General features: G+C 35.1%; 1 protein-coding gene across 1 annotated transcript in view; it reads right to left on the bottom strand.

Annotated features, from left to right (window-relative positions):
- Positions 1–306: 306 nt before the first annotated feature.
- LOC117779905 (discoidin domain-containing receptor 2) overlaps positions 307–21,109 on the bottom strand; it is a 93,777-nt gene continuing 72,974 nt past the window's right edge. The window contains exons 14-16 of the mRNA XM_034616249.1: positions 3,400–3,562; positions 818–967; positions 307–747 (exon numbers count right to left, since the gene is read on the bottom strand). Coding sequence (XP_034472140.1) covers positions 583–747; positions 818–967; positions 3,400–3,562 — 478 coding nt within the window. The 3' untranslated portion in view covers positions 307–582. The remainder of the gene's footprint in view (positions 748–817; positions 968–3,399; positions 3,563–21,109) is intronic.

Raw genomic sequence — 21,109 nt, forward strand, 5'->3', positions numbered from 1 at the left:
TATTTACAAATACTTTTGTTTAATTATGCTGAGTGCAAACCTTAAGCTATTGACTCGAAATTGAATCTAAATCTAAGCTAACACTAAGCATCTCCTGTGCTTGACCCAAAAATGTCTTATATGTAGATATTCATATTGTATGTATATGTGCATTTTGCCCTATCCAAAAGCAGAATATGTCGATGATTATTATTGATTTAACTTCACTTTAAGATCATACATTTTGAAGCATTTTTAGATACACCTTTAACGCTGAATTATTTTTTTTATTCAAATATTTTTTTTTGTTATATCTAATGGTTTTAGTTCATCCAATATTGATCCTTTGACTATCTATTGGCTAGGGCATTAAAACTGCGACTAGCCGCCGTTGGTGAATAAATCATTTAATTTGAAATGCATTATTTAAAAATGCATAAAATTCGCATTGTGCTTGTCATTTATAGTTTGCCATATAATATTCGATACATACTTATTTTAAATATGTGCTAAAATCGCGTGTAGATTCTGTTTGCCTTTACGTTGTCTTTCATTCTTAATCTTTTAAGCTTTGACATTTGATTTTAAAATTTAATTTGACTTTTAATACATTAACGTTTGGGTGCTGGGCTTAAAACCCAAATTCTTGCGCTGTAAAAACAAATGGATCTCCCGGAAATTGGGTCGACTGGACTCGTTGCGTTGCCAGCACTCGCACATCAGATCGTAAATCTCCCGTGGACAGTTGAGTGGCATTGGCAGAAGTTCCTTAAAAGATATTAGTAACGTTTGTATATCCATTGTATTTGTTGATTTGTTTAGTTGACTTTCAACTTACATGCATTTTATCATCTTGATAGATATGTCCAATATTTTCAATAACATTCGCATCTGTCAAGTGCTCGTAGGGCTGCTCCCGGGCAAATGTCAAAATCTCCCAGAGGGCAACGGCAAAAGACCAAACATCCGATTTCGTACTGAACTTTGCCTGCAATTAAATGTTTTATTAATATAAAAGAGTTACAAAAATAGAAAAAAATGTGTGTGCCTTTGGCTTAGTTTTGTTTGCATGGTTTTTCGCTTAAGAATTTTGCGGTTGTTGCGCCACAAAAGCCATTCATGTGCACATATCCTTTAAAGGCAACTTTTGCGCTTTTTAATATAGCATATACCATATATACCATATCCCATATAGCATTTAGCATAAATCAACCCTTTGCTCTTTGCCACTGTTTGGCCCAGAGGCAATACCAAAACTCTAAAAGCAACACACACACAAACAACCTCAGCAACAAGAACAACAATAATAACGGCAATAACAATCGGAGCAACAACTGGCACCATATCTAGTGCTATATGCGTGGGCTTATCCATGGGTTTTATCCATGCTATTTGGAGAGAAAACTTCATGCATGTCCTTTTGTCTGTGCGCCTGTTTTCTACTCTGTTCTGTCTGCGCCAAAAAACCCCTTTTTCATGTAGTTAATTAATTTATTTAGTGCGGTTTTTCGCTCGGGGATTTACAAAATATTCTTCTCGGTTTCTGTTTCTCTTTCTGTTTTTGTTTATATTTTTATTTTTTTACTTTTAATTTGTTGTTTTTATGTGTGTGTGTGCTTCATTTCTTTTGTCGGTTTGTTTGTTTGCTCGGTAATAAAAATCTCGGTCTATGCCACTTTTAGCGCAAATTAAAGTGCTTGGTTGGCATTTTTGATGAGAACTGAGCTTGGTTATGAACGGAGGTTAATGGACTTTAAGTAACTGTAAGTTAATTGGATGGTTACAAGCCCTTAAAACATCTGTATTTGAAATTTACATTTCAATGCTGTAGACTAAAATATAAATATGAAAATTTGTTCTAATACTTGTGAATATTTGATTATTGTCAGTCTCTGAATATTCACTTAATAACTGATTTGTAAATTTACTTAATTGTATTTAAGCAGAATAATTCAAATGTTAGTTTTAAATCAATTTCTTAAAAATGTGTTTATTTTATTATTATTTTTCTTTATTTGATTCAAACAAATCATAGCACTCTTTAATATTGATTTCAAAGATAGAGTACGTTAAAATGTCACTCATACGACTTTTATTCACAAAATTATTATTTATGGCATTTTTAAGAGTATCACCTTTTTCGGTATTTGAATCTACCTTATTCTGATTGTTCTCTAAGCTGAATGAGAATTTATTACAAAACAAATAATTAATCTACCCTCTCGGACATTTTTTATCTACCTCTTTTTCTCTGTTATTTACGAGTACATTCAACGTTAATAATTATGCATTTGAAACTTGCAATTAATTTTAGAAAGTTTATGTGTGCTGTCGGGTAAAGTATGAATATTTTTTATTTAGAATATTAGAGCTCTTTGCTTGTTCAAGCTACACCTAATGGACTTTTATTAACGTGGCTTACAAAGCTTGAAGACCGGAAAAGGTAACTGACATAAATCGCCAGCTTAAAGAGGCAGCAGAAAAAGCAAATTAAAAATAATTAACACAATTACATCTCATTTTGCTGTCAAGTTGCCCGAAGCATCGACTAGCCCTCATCCCGGTCCACTCACTGACTTCTTGAGAAGGAACAACAGGAGCAGGGCGTGGAAAGTTGGAAGGAAAAGTGGTAAACAGACAGAGGAAAAATGTGAACACTGTTCATTAATTTATAATTATAAAGTTGTGCCTGGGCGCACAATTCATGAAGCAAATGGCCAAAGCAGCGTAAAACACTCTAATCTGGAGTGCTTAACTAGGAGATACCCAGCACTTTTTTAATAGTATTTCTTTAAAGTCAACTATTTTGGATTTGCCCACATTTTATTTTACATATTTGTAATTTAGTCCGATAAATGTACATGTTTTTGTTGTGGCTATAACCGAAGTCCCTCAAATACCTATATATATTTTATTTTATTAAAAGCAAGGCTGCAAACCACCTAAAGCAAGGTTTGGGTTCGAGCCCTGTTAAAAAAAATATTTTTTTTTATATAATTTTCTTGATTTTTATATCGAAGTAAATTTAAAAAAAAATATATAATTTTATATTAGTCTAAATTAGTATTAAGATGACCTATTATTTTTTGTATTTTATGTTATGATATAATTTAAGTGAACCTGGTTTCTTTCGATAAGCACTAATTTCCAAGAAATGTTTCGATTGTAGATCATTTAGTTCTGCAAATGAACTACGATAAGCAAACTCCAAACTTCAATCAACTCAATACTAGAGATCGTCACTTTCGCGAAAATCGAGTTGTCGACACAGGGAGTATACAACATCAAATGTTCGGTTCATGATCCGGTTCGGATTGCTTAAAAACCTGAGCCGAAGGTTCAGCGAGGTTCGGTTCAGAACCGGTTTGAAGCCTTGATTAAAAGAAAGTACTTAAGATTAATTAAATGACATCTACTCACAAGCAAAACACTTTCCCAGGCCATCCAACGTATGGGCATTGGCTGTGTTTGTCGGCCCGTAGTGCCCTCCAGCTGGCAATAATCCGACGCATAGGCCGAACGATTTATCACAGTGCCAATGGAACAGACCTTGACGCTCAGCTCGGGTCCAATGATGCAGCTTCTGCAATGAGATCGAGATAAAGTCGAGAGTTTTGCATCAAAAATCTGTGACAGCATTGAAAATTCAATTAAAAATACCAGAAATTAAATAAACAAACACATCCGCAGGCCAAAAAGCCAAACCAGACAGTCAGAGGACGAGAGAGAAAGGGAGAGATTAAGCTTCAGCTACAGCTACAACTCGCATGAGCATCAGTCAGGATATGCTCCTTGCTGACACGAGTTGATTGCTTCGTCGTCCCACCACATCCACATCCCAATCCCATTCCCATTCTCTCTCATTCTCATTCCCTCTCATCCTTGTCGTCGCATGCATTTCAAATGAGCGTCAAACAAACCCCCCGACATTTTGCCCTTTGCCTGTTGTGCTACACTTTAAGGGGTTGCATGTGTTGTCGTTCCTGTTATTGTTCTTGACATTCGAGTAGGTATCTGCAGCTTGATCAAGAGGTTTGCAACAATTAAGCCTAATGACAGTTATAGATTTGGGAAATATATAAATTATTTGCATTAAATTAAGCTATAAGCAACATTCTCTCCAAAAACTTAACAAGGCTGCAAAGTGCTTTTAAATTGACTAGAGATTTTGTATTAGCCGAACATTTAAAAATTTAAATAATTTTAGGCTTTTTATATTATGAATTTTATATGACTTTAAAACTAAAAATAAGTATGAAAAAAATTTAGAAAATAAAATAGATTTGTTTCTAATTAAAAAAGTTTGCTAAAAGATCTTAAAGATTTGACCTAAATGAAATTGTTACCAAAACGAAATAAAGAACAAACTATGATTTTAAAAGCTTTCCGAGAAATTAAAGAGTATCCAAAATACATGCTTTTGTTAATATTTTTTGTTTTTATTTTGCTGCAGGGCTTTGCCGGTGCAAAACAGATTTAACATTACGTTTGAAAGCTGGCAAGTGGTCAGTCCGCTGAGTTCTGAGCGACCCCGAGGGCAGCAACAGCAAAAACAACAGCAACAGGAGCAATAGAAGCATCAGAAGCAGCAGTTGGAAGCTTTATATTTTTTGTTTTGTATTATTGTTTCAGTCGTTACCCCAGTTCCACAAACCGGAAGCAACCAAATGACTCCGAGGCGGTACAACAAAACTGTGGGGAGATCAACAAACGTTGAAGCATGACTGAGAATGACAATATAAGCGGAATGGCAAGGAAGACTGAAAGGCGGATTGGGTGGATATGGCTTTAGCTACTGCACACTGCATTGGGGGAGTAAACGAAACCATGAAATGGTAAACACAATCAACATTGGATATTGGGCAATGCGGAGTGTGCCACAGTTAAGTAAATACGACGACAGTTTGAGTTTATGACTGATGACAGCATACCTGCAAGCACAATTGAGAACTTGAAAATATTCGAATGGATATAAAAAAAAAATATGAAGAATGCGACAAATGTCCAACTGGCGATGACAGACAGTAATAGAGACAAAAAACACAACCAGAATAACATAGAAAATGTTGATAAAATGATTTTTAAATGAATGAAAGGATAATGCCTCAAATGATAAGTGAAACCAGATAGTAATAGTTTCCTAAGCGAAGTGGTCATAATTTGTCCTAATCTAATCGAACTCGCTTTAATAAAGGGCTACAAAGCTGATGATACATAATATAACATATTGTATTTTTGTACTTTTTAAATAATGCTGTTATACAAGGTTAAATTATTAACAACTGTTAAATTTTTTTCAATAATTTTCGGAATTTTTGATTGTATGCCTATCGATCTTTATAATATAATGATCCGATATTTATAATGATCCGTAATGATCCATAAAACTCTGGGTATTTCGTTAAAATTTACGTTTAAAAACAAACAATTATGTCGAACATTGTTAATCGGAGCCACAAATATTTGTTGTCATACTTTCATTTCAAATTTCAATAATGTTATTAGTAATTGGTATATTTTATAAATTAATTTAAAGTGAATAATTTGAATTTTTATTAGTTTAAATTCATTCCATACATTGAAAATATATACATTTTTTTGTTGCCATTGAAATGTTGTTATCTGAACCTTCAGTAAATTTATTATCTTGATAGATAGAATCATGGAGAGAGAGAGAGAGAGAGAGAAAAAAGGAGAGATGGAGAGAGTAGTTAGCATTCGCTCTTTCTGCAAATGAATTCAAGGGGAAAGTCGGATACTGTCATATCTTGTCAGTTATCGATATCGTGTCTATCGAACATCTGGCACATCCTTCAGCAAATTCATTAAGAGGAATGCAATCAAGTATGCAAAGACCCAGCAAGCGAACCATGTGCTAAACCCTGGCAAACAAGACCGACGAAGGGCCAGCAGGCAATATACCATATGAACTCTGTGTTCACGGAATATAACAAGTTGTGGACACGGAGATGGGTTGGTTATGGGCATTACACATAAGCAGACAGGTCTGACGTGCATAATTTCCTGTTGTTCGCCTGCCTCTTAATATCATTGAAAAAGGATATGAAGTGCTGTCATATTACAAATAAAATTTCTGCCTCAAGTGCGGCATCCTCTCGACTGTTCGACATGTAATGCGTTTAGCCCAAATCTCAAACCATAATGCCACATACTGGGCTTTGACTGGGAGGTTAAAGCCACCCCATTTGGCGGACAGTTTCTGATTTCGTGCGTTATAGATTTCGATTTTGAAGACGCACAACAATTGAATTTGAGTTGAGTGAAAGGTTTAATTTTCAGCTGACATGCGATAAGTTCATACATTTGTATGTATATATACATATATATATGACGCAGTTGCAACATGGATCGAGTGTCGCTTGTTGAGTGAGTAGTTAAGTAGGCTTGTCTAGGCAGTTTACGGATGGGCTTGGATTACCATTTCTATGCTCTTGACATCTATTGACAGCGACACTGACACGTGTCGAGGTTTAACCGAGGGTTGAAGCAGTATATGATCTTTGGTCCTCCCTTCCAACTCTCACATCAGTGACATACTCGTATCTGTTAGCCGTCTTCAAATTGGCCAATTGATACACGTATAGCAATTATATTAGCTACCGACTTCAAACTAGATTCTGTTAAATAGATTGTGGTAACTCAATCGATAAGCTGAAATTAAAGGCACAAGAAAAAACCATGCTATTAGCCCAATTAATTTGGGCAACAAGCAACAAACACACACACATTTGCACAAAGCTCGACCATAAATTTAGTTAGGATAAATATTCCCCAAAATAAAACTCTGCCATGTGCTGCGAAACAACGTCAATTAAAATGCGCTATAAAAATTTGTAAGCTGACCAACAAATGATAGCAACAAAATGGAAAGAGCTCTGCCCGAAAGCAAAACAACAACATAAAAGAAGGAATTTAACTTCGGCTACTGTAAACCAATGATTACTCTACAAAATAAAAGACAGTTTCTAGCTTTAAAGGAATTTTATATATTTTCAATTCCTTTTTTAAATTTTAATTTTAAAAAGGTTACATTATAATTTTATTTATATGCATATTTACTGAAAATTTGCAGTTTTAAATTAAAAAAAAAATAGTTTTTAATGTTCAAATATACCTGTAGAAATAGCACTGGTTTTATATTGTATTTTTAATATTAATCTTTTACTCTAAATTTTAATTTAGATTAAAAAATAAATTGTTATGACTTGATTTCAATCTTAAGCCTTATTCTTATTACGTTTTCCGCTCTTGACCCATCAAAAAAAACTTTAGCTGTTTTTAACTGAAAAAAAAAGATTTTCTGAGAGTTCTCATGCAGTACTGCATATAGTAAATTGCAACTTTCACTAACAAGCTGTGCGCCAGAAACAGCAACTGCGACAGCAACAGAAACAACAACAGCAGCAATAAAAACAACAACAATAACAACATGAACACTAGCATTGTTCCATTTTCGGTGCTGTGGTGTTTTTTTTTCCGCTGGCAATTACAAGGATATTAGGTTAACACAAATGCACAACAAAATGTCCTTGGATTTGCGACATAAACAGAGATACATAGAAAGAAAAAGAGAGATGGAAAGAGAGGGAAAATAACAACAGCGAAAGAAGAAAAATGAGTACAAAACGCAATAACAATAAATTGCATGCGACTTGCGGCGCACTTTTCAAATGTGTCAGAAAAACATATAGTTATGGGTTTTTAGTTGCCCAGAGTCTGAGTCCAGCCCCCAACCCTACATACCCTACACACCCTAAACACCCGACACCCTTCACCTCATACCCTACTCTCTTTGGAACGAACATTTTCCACACGACGCGACGGCGAGCTAAATAAATAAAATGCCTGGCAGCAAGGACAAATAAACGACGTTGGGATTTACTTTGGCGTGGGAAGCGAGAAAAGCGTCTTGGCACTCGGTTATATATTAGAACCATGTGCCCAGTGTCCAGCCAACTGGGCCTCGATTTCTATGTGGCGTATATGTTGGCTTTGGCTTAAAGCGAGTTAATTAAAGTCCCTCCCCTCTGCCATCCATCCAGACACAATGATGGCCATTAAAAACACGCTATGGACATTAAGTGCATCAACTGAAGTGCCTGGACTGGTCAGATGTCTGTCAGTTGAGCGTCTGTCGCAGTTCAATAAACTAAGAAAACAAACAATTAAACTCAAGTCTGATGAGCTGTACGAGGTCAAAGGGTCTTAAAAGCAACCCCCAAACAAGTCAAATGGCCCCAAGGCATTTTGAGGAATTGACCAAAATCGATTCAAAGCAATAGCAATCGGTCCAAAATACTTATATAGGTCATATGATATTTTACAGAGTCGACCTAATCAAACAATATTTGTTAGAGGTAAGAAGTAAGCATGAGAACTGTTAAATGAAACTTACCTCAAAAAAAATCCCAGATAGAAGCTTAATTATAATGAATTTAGAGATAAGAACTATTTGGCGGTCTTAACTATTTTTTTTTTAAATTGAATTTGAGACATAAGGCCTTTTGTCAAGATTCAATAATAAAGTTCTCTTTGCATTAATTTTAAAATTTAATTGAAAAGAGACCGCCAATTTATTCTTATCTCTAAATTCATCATAAGGCGCTCTCTATTTGGGTTTTAAATTTTTTTTGTTTAAGAGTTTTAAATTACACCTAACAGACAATTACCAATATATGAAATAGTTATAACTTTTCCGTAAAAAGTGGAAGCTCTTAGAATTCATCGAAAATTACAAATTTCATAACCGCTTTGTGCATTTTTTTTACTTCATACAAATTGACCCACTCTACTGTCCATTTTTTCCATACTTTTTTAAATTTTTCAAGCTGTCAAATCTTAGCCAATTATCTTTCGGAGTGTCAATTTTATCAATTTGTAACCTCGATTTTGATTATGCATCAATTTGGCAAAATATATTTTTTCCCATTGTTGTAAATTTTTTACATTTCTTCCAAACTTTAAATAACGATTTGGGAAATATCGATATTTTAAATTGATGTATTATTTGCCGTTTGTTTGACAACTTAAATCTTTTATTTAATTTTTTTCGATGTTTAAATTTTGATTTTAAACTCGATTTACAGTTTGAACTTTAATTACTTCAGAACATGAAATTATGATTCATAGAAAATCATGGGGCTCGTGAGATCGCGAAGGAGGATCTCTCTCTCTCTCTCTCTCTCTCTCTTTCTCTCTTAGCTATAGAATCTATAGTATAGAGCCATTGCGCTGAACCTTTTTCAAACTTTACCAATTCGCTGCTCTACGATTTGGCTCTATGTCAAACAAAACCACAAAAGCAACTATAATCAGTTTGAAAAACAAAGGCGAAGAGAAAAAGTAGCAGCCAACAATCCCAGATATCAATGCCAATACACGAGCGACAAACGACAAGCGGCTAACTCTGGACATTACTGGACCATTTACTGGTCGCTCTTATTGTGTCCCATTCGCTATATTGTCAAAGGACATCGTCAACATAATAGACATGCTGTAGCCACAAAAACGGATGTTAAATTGAAAAAAAAAGGGATGAAGCAAAATAAGCGACGAAGTTGTGAGTAGGAAATACATGGTTGAGGGCCAAAACGAGCTTATAAGCTTATGATGGACCCGGTCAGGATTCGATACTGGGTAGAGTTCTACTTGGCTTTCCACTCAATTGAAACGCTCGAATGAATGAACCCATGAATGAAGGACTTCTGCGAAACAACTACAACTACAAATATACAATACATGAACTGAGCTGAGCTGAGCTTTTTTATCACTTGGACAACATCAGAATCGTTCGAGGGTCCGAACAACTATTATCATTTGCCCTGAATACACACAACACACACACATAGTTATTGTTGGTCCCCAAACCCAAACCCACATACACATAAACGAACGAGAGCTGGCCGAGGAAGGACTTTTGCTATTGACTGACCAAAGCTAAAAAAAAGTAAAATATGATGAGTTAGGAAGCCAATGGAGCAACCAGCTACAAGCACATAATAGGCCATTTGGACAGTACTTGAGGGTCAAGCCGTAATGTATGCTAATGATAACGATGGAAAGCCCTGCCCTCAGCATCGATGTCAAAGGTTGCGACACGGCCTCATTTCGCATTTATGATTGATTTTTGTTCGCTCATAACTCTGATTTAAGTTTGGCTCTATGGCTTTGGGTCAACTCTGACCTCAGCACGTGCCACTCAGCTGGCAAACTAGTTCGTCATTTAAATTCCACTTATGAAGTTGAATTTTTATTCGTTTTAAAGTAAGTATTTTGACATGCAATGCCTGCATTAAGGATTTCTGTTATGTGGCTTAAAATGTTATCGATTTTAATTGTAAAATTAAATTAAAAAAAATATTTTTAGATATAGTGGAGATCTGAATTAGGTTAAATTGCTGTTTTTTTGTATTTGTGTATTTGTTAAATCGTTATGAATATTGTAGATTCTCGCTTTAAGAAAAGGGTTCGTTAATTTCTCTTCTTTTATATTTTTCATAATTTAGAAACTAACAGAAAATAATAATTATATCAAATATTTTTTCTTATAAACAATAAAGACTTTTTTGTTTTAAAAAATTAGAAAGTATAATGGAAAACTTATAATAAGCAAGATATGTTTCTTTGGTTATTTATTGACTACTATATTTTATATGTTTTCTGCTATTTAAAGCAACCGAGCTGCTTGGGAACAAGTTGTAGTATGCACACACTATTTATAACTGCTCAGGTAACCTCAACTTAAACCAATTCAAATGGAGTGCTGTTTGGCTTTATTTACACGGAAATTGGCTGGCTTTTAACCTATTTGCATGCAGTTGACATATGGCCATTAATTAAAACATCAACACCATCCCCCTCCGCGCAAACACAGTAACATCAGTAACACCAGCAGCAACAACAACAACAACAACAACAATAACAACAAGTCAAGTATAAACAGCAGCAAAACATCGCCTGGAGACTTGCGCAACAATTTCGCATGTCAACGCATGCAAAAATTGTAAGAGAAGGGGTAAGAGGTGAAGGGTGAAGGGAGATGCAGAAGGGAGGAAAAGTGTCTGCTCTGGGACACTGTGTGAAATGTGATCAGGTGGAAGCAAATGGTTGCCATTGCCAATAAAGGTCAAATAGGGCGGTTTGAGTTGAAAAGTGGGTTGTGCAAATGCATTTAACCCTTGACAGCGCGACGCGTGCAAATAAAATGAAATGACGCTGGAGCTGGAGCTGAAGCTGAAGCTAAAGCTGAATCCGGAGATGGCGTTCGAGCTGAAGCTGATACTGATGCTGATGCTGAAACTGGAACTGCTTCTGACGTTGTCAGGGCAGACTGACGGTCACTTGGGGCTGCCACTGACTGGCAGAGGCAGGCAGGAAATGATGTTCAGCGAGGCGGAAGTAGTGGCTATATTGCAAAGACTTGATTGACTTTAAATGCAACTTGAGGGACGTTGAATGTTGCCCATAAATGGAATCAAAGTTGTCAACAAAGTTCAAAAGAATTTTATTCGACTTTCCGATTAAGTCTTCAATTGACAAATTACTATTAAAAGTTTGTTATAAGTCTGCAATATTACATAATTTTCTTGACTATAAGCAGACAAGTTGTGCAGTTTTGTCTCATGGGCAACAGCTGGTTAAGGTGATAATTGCTTTTTTCACGAGATTATCGATAAGCATCGCGTTTTCGATAAAAAAATACTGAAATTCGCCGGGGCGAATGTCAAAAAATCTTATCATTTATTATGAATGACCCAAAATGATCATTCGGATTTTGTACTGAAATGAAGTCAATATTCGGGCCGAATGATGAAAATGTCGTCGAATGTTCCAAATGTGCTGTCGTGGAAATCGGTTATTAAAATGCAAAATTTTCAAACCAAGTTAATATGCAAATATTAAAATACGATTTTAAAATTAATTTTATTCAATAAAATGTATTTCAAAAATAAAGAAATTAAATTAATAATTTTATTTATTTTATTTTATTTATTTATTGTCAGGCTTTAAGCAGCCGACACTTAACTATACATTTAAAAAAAAAAATAAAAATGACTTAAATTATTACTGTGCAATGCAAATGTAAATATAAATATTAAAAAAAAAAAAAAAGATTGGTCCAACATTTGTTGTATGGATTGGGGAAAACCCAGAAAAGTTCAATCAAACCAAGATAAAATTAGAGATTAGTTAATTGGTTAGATTAGTTGGAAATAATAATATAGAGGCTTTAACGGTAAGCGAAGAACACTCGAAACTAATCGTACGGTACAGATTGTTATATTCGGAAAACTAGATAATGCATAACATTTAAATTGATTTATTGCATTATAAGATAATAGGGTCGAATCTTTAAAGAATTTCAAGATCTTACTATAACATTTCACCATAAAATGCCTTAACGGTCGATATCTTGTTCGGGGCGGTAACTTCTAATTGTTGCACGCTGCTTAAATGCCACGCCCAGTTTTTAGTGGAACGCCTCTTTGTTGCTTCATTAGTGCAACGAGTCGTTTTGAGTGATGTGCCTGGATTCTTAACTGAAACTCTGCAGCCAACTCGCTTTAATTTGCATTTATGCAAATCTTTTGCATTTGAGGGCTTTCACTTTAACTACTTTCACTGCAGTGGGGCTGGTTTGAGGTGGAGCTTTAGATGACTGCGTCTAAGTTGAAAGAACGTTACCTACAAGGGGCATAAAACTAACTAACTGCCGTAACTCTAGTTCCAGTTCTGAGCAGAGTTGCACTTGGCAACATTTTATGCTTAATTTATGCGCATTTTCTAGTATTTTTCTTATTTTTTATTTTCTATTTTTTTCTTTTTTGTTTTTGGCTTGCAATTTATTACAGTTCCGTGTCTCTCCCCTTCATTTGCCCGCACAACAATTTTCATTTTCAAATTTAGTGACTTTCACTTTTCCCACCTTCCAAAACAACAACGGAAAGTTTTGCATGTTCTCTAGCAATTTTTTGCCATCGTTGCAAGCGGATTTTTAATTAAAATTTCGCTAGGGCTGAGTTTTTCCAGTGGTCGGAGGACGACGTCGTTTTAATGTTGATTTTATGCAAATGACAATTGATTGAAATTGGGTGTATATGTGTAAGCGTCTGTGTGTGTGCGTTGATTGAAGGCATATTAAAATAAATGAAGGCTGGCAACATAATGACCATAATATGCCATAAACAATTACATTTTAATAATTTATTGCTTGTAGATACTCGGATGCAGACATCGATTGGAATGGCTTTAATACATTTACGTAAATATAAACACCAACATATATGCAATTATACAAATAAATATATATGTATTTATAATTTTGCATTTATAAACAATCATCTCGTTTACGTAACACAAAGAGACAGGTGTGATGAAAAATATGTCTTAAACAAATTATATTTTTGTTATTTATCTAAAATAGTGCTTTTTTTTGCTTATTGTTGCCGTTTATATAAATAATAATATTTAATTCATGCATATTACAACAATTGTTTGACTTCGTATAAAGCTCAATCTAACTACGATTCTGTTATTAAACCGCATTCATCTTTGTTATTGATTGATTAAATTAATTAAATTTTCCAATATAACGCATCACACACTCACACTCACACGCCCCCACACACGCAAACACTCATACCTAGAATTATGTTTGGCCATAATTGCGTTGGTCATTTAAACACAAATTCCCTGGAATTGCCTCCTCCTGCTAAATGTCTGGCAACATTTGGCTCTCTACGCTTTTTGTCAATTGCAAATCGATCCAATTGAATTTTCAAGCTGCTGTTATTGTTGCTGTCATTGTTGTTGTTGCGGTGTTGCCTAGCAGCCTTTGAATTGAATTTCCCTGTCATTGATTTGCAATTATTACTAAGAGCGCCTGTTTAGCTAATCTGTACAAATCTAACGCACAGCTGACCATGGCCTACAGTTTGTGGTAGTGGTGGTATCCATGGTATTATCTCCACCATCCACCACCCATAACCCCATTCCAACAGACTTAGCTCTCTACTAAGGGGGTTAAGGGGCAGGAGTGGGGGTAGGTTTAACTTGTCGCGCGACATGAAACGATTAAGGCAGAAATGCTTTTAGCCATGCTATTGGCTTGTGGCAGTGGCTCCTGCTCTTAGGTGTTTGCCAGTCTGGTCATTATGCACGAATTGTGGGGTTAGCTACGGGGAAAGCTGCATTTATACACACACATATACATTATACATTTATCGTGTGATTGATCACAATTTTCGAAAGTAATTAGAGGAGCATGTGGCCAGTGCCAGTGTCAGGCACACGACAGCATAGGGAAAAGCATTAGACGTAATTACTCTGTAAATAATTCGACGCGTTCAATAGCCAAAAGTGGTAGCCACAAGCTGGCCAATAGCAAATGGCTTTAACAGTCAATGGAGTCGTTGACTTCTATGCAGATAAGACAAAAGGTACAATAGGAATATTTAAAGATCAATAGATTGTTCAAATGGAATATATAAGTAAATAAATATGTCTGAAGTATACTTTATATAATTAAATCTTATTCTTGCATGTTTTATACAAATTTTTAACAACCATAAAGCAAAGCAAACGCAACTTTCAGTGTAAAATTTAAGAGCACCTATAAACTAAATATAAAAGATATATAAGAATCCTCACTGGTTGGAATTCAATAAATAATATGGAAATTCAATATTAAGGTAATTAACAAATTTCATGTGTAATGTACACGTATTCCCCATCTAATGCAATCTAGTTGTGTATTAATTTCGATAAAATGTGTCTTAATTAAGTGCAGGTAGAAATGTTCTTGATTTGTGCCACAATGATAATAAAGCAGGACAATCAATTTCAAATAATGAATTTAATTGTTAGCTCAATTTCAATATTGCTTAATAATTTCGAATATTGTTGCCATAAATCAAGTTAAGTTGTAGTCTGGCATCAACACAATTATATTTATGTAAGTATTCATTATGAGCTAGACACACACACACACGCACACACATTAAAATTCAGCATTAAATTTAATTAACCTTGCAAATGTTGTGGATCTGTGCAACCCTCTTGACACGTTGCCATCTTCACATCGGCCACGACGTATGTCAAGTAATCAGTTTTCTTTACGGAGACGAAGACTGTAATTGCGATGGTTAATGCCTTTAAGACCACCCCAATGGCTGCCATTACAAACCACACACACACACGCACGCACACACACACGCAGCTGAAAGCTGGCGAAGATTGCCAGCGTCGTCGGGTTTGGTCTGTGGGTGCCAATAATGACAGCAAACATATGCATGGGCGGCGGCAGAACAATAAGCAGTCCAAACTTAACGACAACTAAATCCAATTATAAGCACACAGAGCGCAACAGGACAACACTGCAGTAGCCCAAAAGGACACGAAGACGCAGGACAGGACATGGAACACGTGTGCGTATCGAATTTTCCACACAGAGATCAAGAAGGAGGGGGAGGGTTGCCACAGGGGCGTAGAGGGGCTGCCTTTGGATGCGGTTTCGACTGCGTTGCATTGCATCCCGCAGCGCGTGTTGCATAAAGGTTGAATTTTTATTCATGCGCCGAGACAAAAGGAACAACCCTTACAGCTGCAACACACAAAGGAGTGCGTGAGTGTGTGTATGTGTGAGTGAATTACTTTTCCATTTCCCCGCATCAACGAAAAATTGTAATTAAACTTAATCCGCTCAATTTGAAACGCACGCCAAGCCAAAAGTGACGCTCTCAATACGCTACTTGTTCTCTGCATGCCATTTTATATACATACCCTGTAACCACAGCAGAGCAGGGTATTTAATTTTTTATTTTAAAAATATATTTTACAAATATATATAACGCTTGTATTTTTTAGTAAATAGTAAACGTAACCTTCAAGAAAAAAAAGACAAAACTCAAATTCAAGTTAACAAAAAAAAAAAAAAAAAAATTTAGATGTTAAAACTAAAGTTGTAATTTTAGAATTTAATTTAGTTTAACTTTTTTTGTTAATATTTAATTTTGTTATTATTTAATTTAATTTAACTTTTTTTGTTAATAGTAGCTTTTTAATTTCTGCATATACAATAAGCTTACACTAAAAATCGTAATTAATAAATAAGTAGCAATACTACAAAATAAATAACTAACTTAAAAATGTTAAACAGCTTCCCAAACAAGTTTTCAGCTGTAATTTACAGGGTATTAGCAAATCACACCATTTGAAGTGCAGTAATTTTGGCTTAATTTTAATTAAAAGTGTCAGAAAAAGGATTCGGGAATTCTTGCACTCTCTCTGAATGCGTTCATGTGTTAAAAAATGTGCATAAATTATTGAATTAGTGCGATTGCAACAAATTTTCTTGCTTTCTCTCTCTCTCTCTTGTTTCGTTGTGTCTGTCCGTGAGCCAATTTTCACGCTGTGCGTTATTAATATAAAATTTTAAAGCATAAATTAAGGCGGCAGCGCCACACTTGCTTATAATTTATGCATGACGTTGACTTTCGTTCGGTTTGGTTCAGTTCAGTTTGGTTTGGCTTTCATTTATTTATTTATAACACTCGCTGACGACTGCCAAAGGGCTGCGGCAATTAGTTCCAAGCTCCTTGGGGATGTTTTAATTATCGTATTGTATTTTTTCCTTCTGTTATTCTATTATTGTATTTGTTGTCTGCTGCTCCTCGATTTATGCGTCCGATTTAATAATGCAAATTAATTCAAGCGACTCTTTTTTATTTGATTTGTTCTGTGGGGTTATCATTTTGGGCGGCATTTTTTTGTCGTTTGTTATTGTTATTTTGCTGGGTTAGCTTTATGGCGGCGATTTGATTTATATTTTTGAGGTGGACGATGGTGTGTACCAAAGCATTGCCTGCTAAATTGATTTATGTGAGAGACAGGCTCAGACAAAGACTGTCTATCGCATAATGACGGTCATTATAGGACTCTCAAGAGGAAAAGGGCATAAGTTTAATGTCTATAAATTGCGCATTGAAAAACACTAACTATATTAGACGGATCAATATTATCTACTGAATATGTCATCTAAATGGTAAGAATATTTTAAGTTAACATCTGCTATTATTAAACTAAGCTGTAACGAATAGAAAATCAAATAAAGTATTTAATGCAATAATATTTTAAACTGTTGTGCAAGTTGTAAAGAAACCCTTTAACTGTCAATTAAAAACTGTTTAATCAGACTTCAACTTAAACTTTGCCGTTATTCTAAAGAATTTAACTTACCATAAAGAACAAATCCAATATTATGTTACATTTAAATGCTTTACTTTCCACCCACTTAAAAGTTTACCCTTAGTTGTATTTAATTTCTTTTTCACTACATTTTCTTTGGTTTTTATAAATATTTCAAATGTGTTACGAATTGCCACAACAAAAAAACAAACAAACAAAATGGCAAACAAACAGTGGAAATGTTTCTTGGTCCTGCAGTCTTCAGTTTTCAATTGCCTGCCTGTGCACTTTACACGTTCAGCAACAACAACGACAACAACGAGAACAACAACAACAATAATAAACTGTGCGGCATTGTCGTAAGTCTCTTTTGCAAGTTCCCCCCAGTCAGACATTCCTATGGATCTGGTTGCCTTGGCACAAGTGTTTTGTAGTTTTGCAGTGATTTCATTAAAATTTTACTGTCATAGTAAAAGTTTTATTATGAGCATGGGATCTATTGTTGTTGTTGTTGTTACTGAAAACGTGAGCCAAAAAACAATTCCCGGCACATGCCAAAAATAATACAAACACAACTGAAAGAGGCTTGGACTGGCACTGCAACTGGGTCTGAGACTGGAGACTGGAGACTGAGGCTCAGATTCAGGCACAGTCAAAAGTCAGTTTATATAGTAATTATGCTATTGTTGTTGCTGCTGTTGCTGTTGCTGTCCAGACTACACGCATTACGCCCAGACATGCATATGCAACAAGCTGCAGCAGCAGATGCGCCAGTTGCACATAGAAAAAAGTGTTGCATACACTGGGGCGTCTTTGTTTTTTTATTTCTTTTACTCAGTTCAACACCTTGTTCTCTCTCTCTCTCTCTCGGCAATGAAGTCTGCACAGTTTATGTTGCCTGCTTTTAGGCTAATGTGCTCATTTTATGCAAGCGTCTTTCCTCCGCGTACATAGAAGAAAAGAGAGAAGAGAAAAGAGACGAGACGAGCGCTGCAAAGTATGCAATGAGATTTTTATGCGCCACTCGCAACTTTTCATTGTTTGTTGTTGCTGTTGTTGTTGTTGCTGTGGCGCGTTGGCAAATGCAACAGCTTGTGTTTATAATTGAAATAATTGCAGAAAGCAGACATAATTATATTCTTATGCGCATTGTTGTTGTTGTTGTCGCTGGCGCTTTTGTTTCCATCAGTTTTTTTGTGTTATATTTTTTATTTTGCTCATCATCGTCATTGTCGTCATAATCTGAGCTTGGGTGAAGCTGTGCATCTGCCTTTAGGGCTGTTAGTTTATAAAGCATAGTTATTATGGCCTACAACTAAAGTGGAAGTAAGTATATTTTATTTTAAAAACCTTAATGATTGTTTAAAGAACTTGAAGAAGTAAAATTAAATCCACAAGTCTATACAATTTTTTTCCAAATTGAAAACAGCCGAATTGTCAAAGATTCCATTTTTCGTAATCAGAAACTTCGGATTCTAGAAATTTATTTATATTTTCATCAAAATTATTAATTACTAGTACATTTTATAGAATCAATTAATTTATTCAAAATGTGTTTCATGCCTAACTAAGTCAAATTTTCTTAATTTAATGAGATATGTAAAATTTGAAAGCCTGAAGGTACAGCTATTTTAAATAATCTTAAATTCTTTAATTAGAATTTTTAGTTTAAAATAAGTTAGGAATAAAATAGTATGTATTTATAAAATAGTATAATATAATAACATCTCCTTAAAAATTATATTTGTTATTTTAGTGAATGTGCAAATATTGAACTGTTTCTATTTTACTTCTGGAGTACAATTTTATATTTTGTCATATTAAATATAGAAAGAATTATGTAAAGTTTGAAAAGAATTTATAAAAATTTGCTCAGTTTCCTTAAGTACTTCCGTGTTAATTTTAATCAAAATAAAATTAGAACTTGGTCTATTTTTATTTAAAAGATAGTTACATATAACCAATATGGAATATTTTCCAAGGCATCTTAAAGTCACGCTTAGCTTTTATCTATGGAATTTACTTAGCATACTTTGGGGCTCGCCTTTTTAATTGCACAACACGTTGTAGATCAAAAGCTCGGCTCATTTCCAAGCAATTACTTTAAGGTCTCGTCATGTTGTCGACTTAATCGCTAAGCCGCCTTTGGGTTGGTATTAGCCGCAACAATTTCGGGCGCAGTTTGTGCCTAATACTCAACCCTTTTGCAGCTAAGCAAATATGTGTGCTAACTGCGGAGCCTAAATGCATGCCACACAGTTTCGGCTCAGGTAGCCGTGGGGAGTCTTTGGTCAGGATAAACTTCAAAAAGCGTCTTGAAAAGCGGCTTAGAACTTCCTCAGGCGAAATGGTTCTCGGAACAAGAAACTTGCCTAAACGAAACTCCATGACAACATTAACAAAGGCAATAAGGAGTGAGGAGGGGCAGCTTCTAGGGAGAAGTATAAGCAAAAATTAAGCATTACCATGGAGGCGCCTTCTATGTGAGATGATTGATTGAGCTTTTAGTTAAATTGCGCAAGCGGCCATCCAAAGCGCATAGAAGTACAAGCATCTTAGTGTAAAGTTTCCCCTTCAGCCCCCGGGAATGTAAGGGTGTAGGGAGACATGCCTTCGAAACTGTAAAGTCGTTGGCAAAGCAACTGCTTCGGGCTTATGTCTGGCATTTACCGAAAATTATTTGCACATCAGCTGCTTTGGGACTTCATTTTCCATACCATTTGGCAGACTCCATACTATTCAAAGTCTCGATAGTCATATTATATTCCTGGTTATTAGGGTGATAATCTTGTTTAGCTGTGCATAGTCATGATTGTTGTACTAAATTTACAGATCATAGTGATTATTTGTGCTCGAAAACTAATTCATTACATCGATGTGTTAGCAAATTCAAATATAAGATTTCTTGTTGTTCATGGTTTCCAAATAATCTTAAATTGCAATTTAATAAACATTTTATTGATTTCTTGTTGCTTATGGTTTCCAAATAAAGTTATGTTACAATCTTGTAAATATTTTACACAAAGGTTACACAATCTGATGATTAAATAGAATGGGGGAAATCGTTACCTACTCAACAGATTATCAATTCCTAACTATTTAGTAAATTTTGCCATTATCATTTGTAAGTTTTGTCAAAAGCTTAACTTTGTTTTGGGCTAGAAATAATAGACAAGCCTCAAATACGCCTGATATTTATCTTATGATACCAGCAAGACCCCACAATGCATAATCTCCGTGTTTGTCTTTAGTTTTATGTGCGTGGGCTGTCAGAAATAATGAAAAGTTTTGTTTGCTCAACTCAGGCATGGTGTTTTGAGGTTAACGATATTTGTACATCAACTTATTCGAATATATTTTGTAGACAAATCTATTAGTGCATTGCTCCAAAGAACAATAAGAGTGATCTAGACATTGGCATTTAATTCCCCGCGCAACAACTTCATCAACTGCCACATAATCCAGCAAATTTTTCAGCACTTAAATTTGGACATGACCCGAAACTTTTTCTCATTTTTTTCTGTTGCCTACTTCGGTGCTGCTAATCCCTAAACTGTCGCAAAACTTTGTAGCAACAGAATGAGAAAGAGATGGAAAAAAGGCCAACAAAAGTTTTGCAACAGATAAAAGTAGAAAGTTTGTGTAGAAAACAAGAGAACAAAAAGGAAAGCCAGGCGAAAATTACAAACATTTTCAATTATCAAGCCAAACAAGGACGTTGACGTATTGTCTGGACTCCCATTATACCGTTACCATCATATAATTACAGCCTGATTATTATTTATTAAGTTAAAATGCCGCTTGCCACCTTGATAAATGGCTCTGGCTTTTGTTGCGACTGTATCTGTCCGTCATGACATGTCCATCCAAAATGGCGACCGCTGCTCACCTGGTGTCACTCTTCCAAAGGGTTCGCTCTGAAGGA

The sequence above is a fragment of the Drosophila innubila genome (genome assembly GCF_004354385.1).
Source record: "Drosophila innubila isolate TH190305 chromosome 2L unlocalized genomic scaffold, UK_Dinn_1.0 4_B_2L, whole genome shotgun sequence".
In the NCBI taxonomy this organism is placed as follows: Eukaryota; Metazoa; Arthropoda; class Insecta; order Diptera; family Drosophilidae; genus Drosophila; species Drosophila innubila.